The sequence below is a fragment of the Octopus bimaculoides genome, chromosome 20 (assembly GCF_001194135.2).
Source record: "Octopus bimaculoides isolate UCB-OBI-ISO-001 chromosome 20, ASM119413v2, whole genome shotgun sequence".
Taxonomy (NCBI): Eukaryota; Metazoa; Mollusca; class Cephalopoda; order Octopoda; family Octopodidae; genus Octopus; species Octopus bimaculoides.
In genome coordinates, this window is record NC_069000.1 from 36,097,633 (window position 1) to 36,100,516 (window position 2,884).

General features: G+C 33.2%; 1 protein-coding gene across 1 annotated transcript in view; it reads left to right on the forward strand.

Moving 5' to 3' along the window:
• LOC106868740 (uncharacterized) overlaps positions 1-2,884 on the forward strand; it is a 61,736-nt gene that overhangs the window by 20,590 nt on the left and 38,262 nt on the right. The window contains exon 3 of the mRNA XM_052974998.1: positions 1,517-1,912. Coding sequence (XP_052830958.1) covers positions 1,522-1,912 — 391 coding nt within the window. The 5' untranslated portion in view covers positions 1,517-1,521. The remainder of the gene's footprint in view (positions 1-1,516; positions 1,913-2,884) is intronic.

The following is a 2,884-nucleotide window of genomic DNA, read 5'->3' on the forward strand; positions in this document are numbered from 1 at the left end:
GAAGATCCTAGATGGGTTTTGATTTTCATGTTTTCAGCCATTCAGTTTGGGTGGGAATCTTGTTATGAAGTATTTTTCCATATTTTTTTCCTGAAGGAGGTGTCATTCCTTGGGCATTTATAGAAGGGAATGATCTTAAATTTTCCTTCTCCACATGCTTCTAGGTGTTCACTCAGTGGAATCTTTTGTAGTTCTTCCTGTCGGACATGTTGTTGGTGGATTCTGGCTCGTTGGCATAAAGAATTTCCAGTTTCGCCTATATAATTCTCCTTGCATGTGGGGCAGGTTATGCAGTATATTATGTTCCATGTGTTGCAGTTCATGTTGGCATTTACTTTGAATGTGTGACCACTCTTAAATTTTATTTGTTTGTTCCCCTCTATATATTTGTAGATGGGGTTACTGCAGGTTCCACATCTACCATCTCCACACTCATTTATGAAGAATTTGGTTTTATTCTCTGATGAGAATTTTGCTCTTGTTAGGTGTTTTTTAAAGTTTTCTTCTTGGCGTTTATGCAATATTTGTTTAGTAGGTTTCCCATTTTGGGGCTTTGTAGGATTATTGGTAGGTTTGAGTGTATAATGTGAAACATGTTGGTGATTGTAGGGTTGTGTGTGTTTATGAAAGGGATGATGTTTTCTTGTTTTTCTTTTTTGGAGTTCTGAGTTGTGTGATGTCCAGTTTTATTGCTCTTGCGATTCTGTTTTCTATTAAGGTGAGTGGGTATTTTTGTTCTAGTAGGAAGTTTTTAAGTTCCTCTAGTCTTATATATATATATATATATATATATATATATATATATACACACACACGTATGCATACACACACACGAATAAAAACCAGCACAAGAGCTAAGTGAACTAAAATAAAGATTGAAGTCTGAATTGTGAATCACCAAACTACTTGCTATTCATATTAAGTTTTGATTGACTGAGGCTAAGAATCTACAGTTGGTCTACTAAACAGTGTATTGGATTACAATTTATATCCCATCTTTGGCATTTTACTGTATCAACCTTAGTGGTAATTATGTACTATGCAATTTACCACTATAAGAAGGAGCAGTATTATAAAATTGTTGAATGTATTGTATTGAGTTCAAATCCTCTGATATTCCTGGATAAAGTATATCTACGACCCAGTCTGTAACTTATTGGTTTCACTAACTCATTCCAACTAAAATTAACATTTGATGCTTCAAAGGTGGTGAGCTGGCAGAACCATTAACATGCTGGGCAAAGTACTTCGTGCCATTTTGTCAGTCTTTATGTTCTGAGTTGAAACTCCGTTGAGGTCAACTTTACCTTTCGTCCTTTTGGGGGTCGATAAAATAAGTATCAGTTGTGCACAGGGGTTGATGTAACTAACTTATTCCTACCCTGTGATTGTTGGCCTTGTGCCAAAATTTGAACCCAATATTTAATGTTTCAAATGCCTGGAGAGAGATTTTCAGAAGAGAAACAATCTCCTGCTACCAAGCAAGTTATACGTATTTTTTATTTTGTTTTCACAGATAAAATGGAGCAGAGAATTATCAAAATAATGCAAAAGAAAAAATCCACAAAACATAGAGCATTTGGAGTTACCCATCAATCCACTTTAAAGGCATTACATCGGTTGTCAAGCAAATCTGAAGGAGACCTTCAAAGAAGACAAACAAATATACAAATAGCGGATATGCAATTTGCTAATAATACTGAAGATGTTGATTCAACAAGCAATATATCTGATACAGATGATGTAATGATAGAAAATTTTGAAAATGAACAATCAATGATAAGCGTACAACAAAATTATAGTCAACCAGAATTTTTTATAATTGAAAATTCAGATGAACCCATCAATTTAGCATACAGAATGTCAAAAGTAAAATTTAAGGAGAGTGCTGAACAGATCATGGAGAAGCAAGGTAAGATATTTAAGTACATTTATTTATGATTTGCACCATTCAGGGTGATAAGAGTAACACAAGTGGTAGAATGGCATATCAAATCAAAATACTTTGCAGTATTTGGTTATATTTATTTTATCTTCTGAGTTCAAATCTTACTGAACACAGTTCAGTTTTTGCTTTTCCTTATTGCAGTGTCAAAAATTAAGGGCCAGTCAAGCACAGTGTGCTAAAGAGATTGATTGACGTCAATCTTTTTATTATTTCCCTCCCTAAAAGTTGTGTTTGAAATCATTATTTGTATTATATTAGGGCAGCAGAAGATAGAACTGGTTGGAATACAGCTTTCATGCCCTCTGATATTTAGTTACTTTATGATCTGAGCTTAAAATTTCTTTTTGAGGGTTTAAATAAAATAAGTACCAGTAATATACCGAGATAATTTCAAGCAAACTGTCTATTTTGTAGATGTGTCATCTTGTGCGTATAATGCAAGAAATCATTTACATGTACAAAACTTTTAGTTTATTAATCTTTCTTGAAGAATTTTTAAGAATGCTTATGACTTACACAGCTAAATAGGAAACATTCTTTCATATGTTTCCTTTAAATGACTAATTCTTTATATCGTTGACAGTGTCGCAAAGAGACTGGCCTCAACCTGTCGATATCAATTTTTTTCCGAAGAGGATGTTCTCAACATTTATTAAAATAGCAATTCTCTCCCTTGTATTGAACATTTACAAATTTATTGTTTAGCCTAAAATGAAGGCTGGGTAAAACGACCTGTGGTCTTATTTCATCCAACATGCCAATTTTTTTACGTAATGCGTGATGCTAAAGATTCCATCATTTGGTAAAAAAATAAAATTTTGTCCAAATGTAATATTTCAAGTAGTAAATATTTTCCACCTTCCTCAATGAATGAAGCTAGAGAAATTAACAGTCTCATTACACTCTTATAATTTTGTTTAGAGTTCTCAACCATTT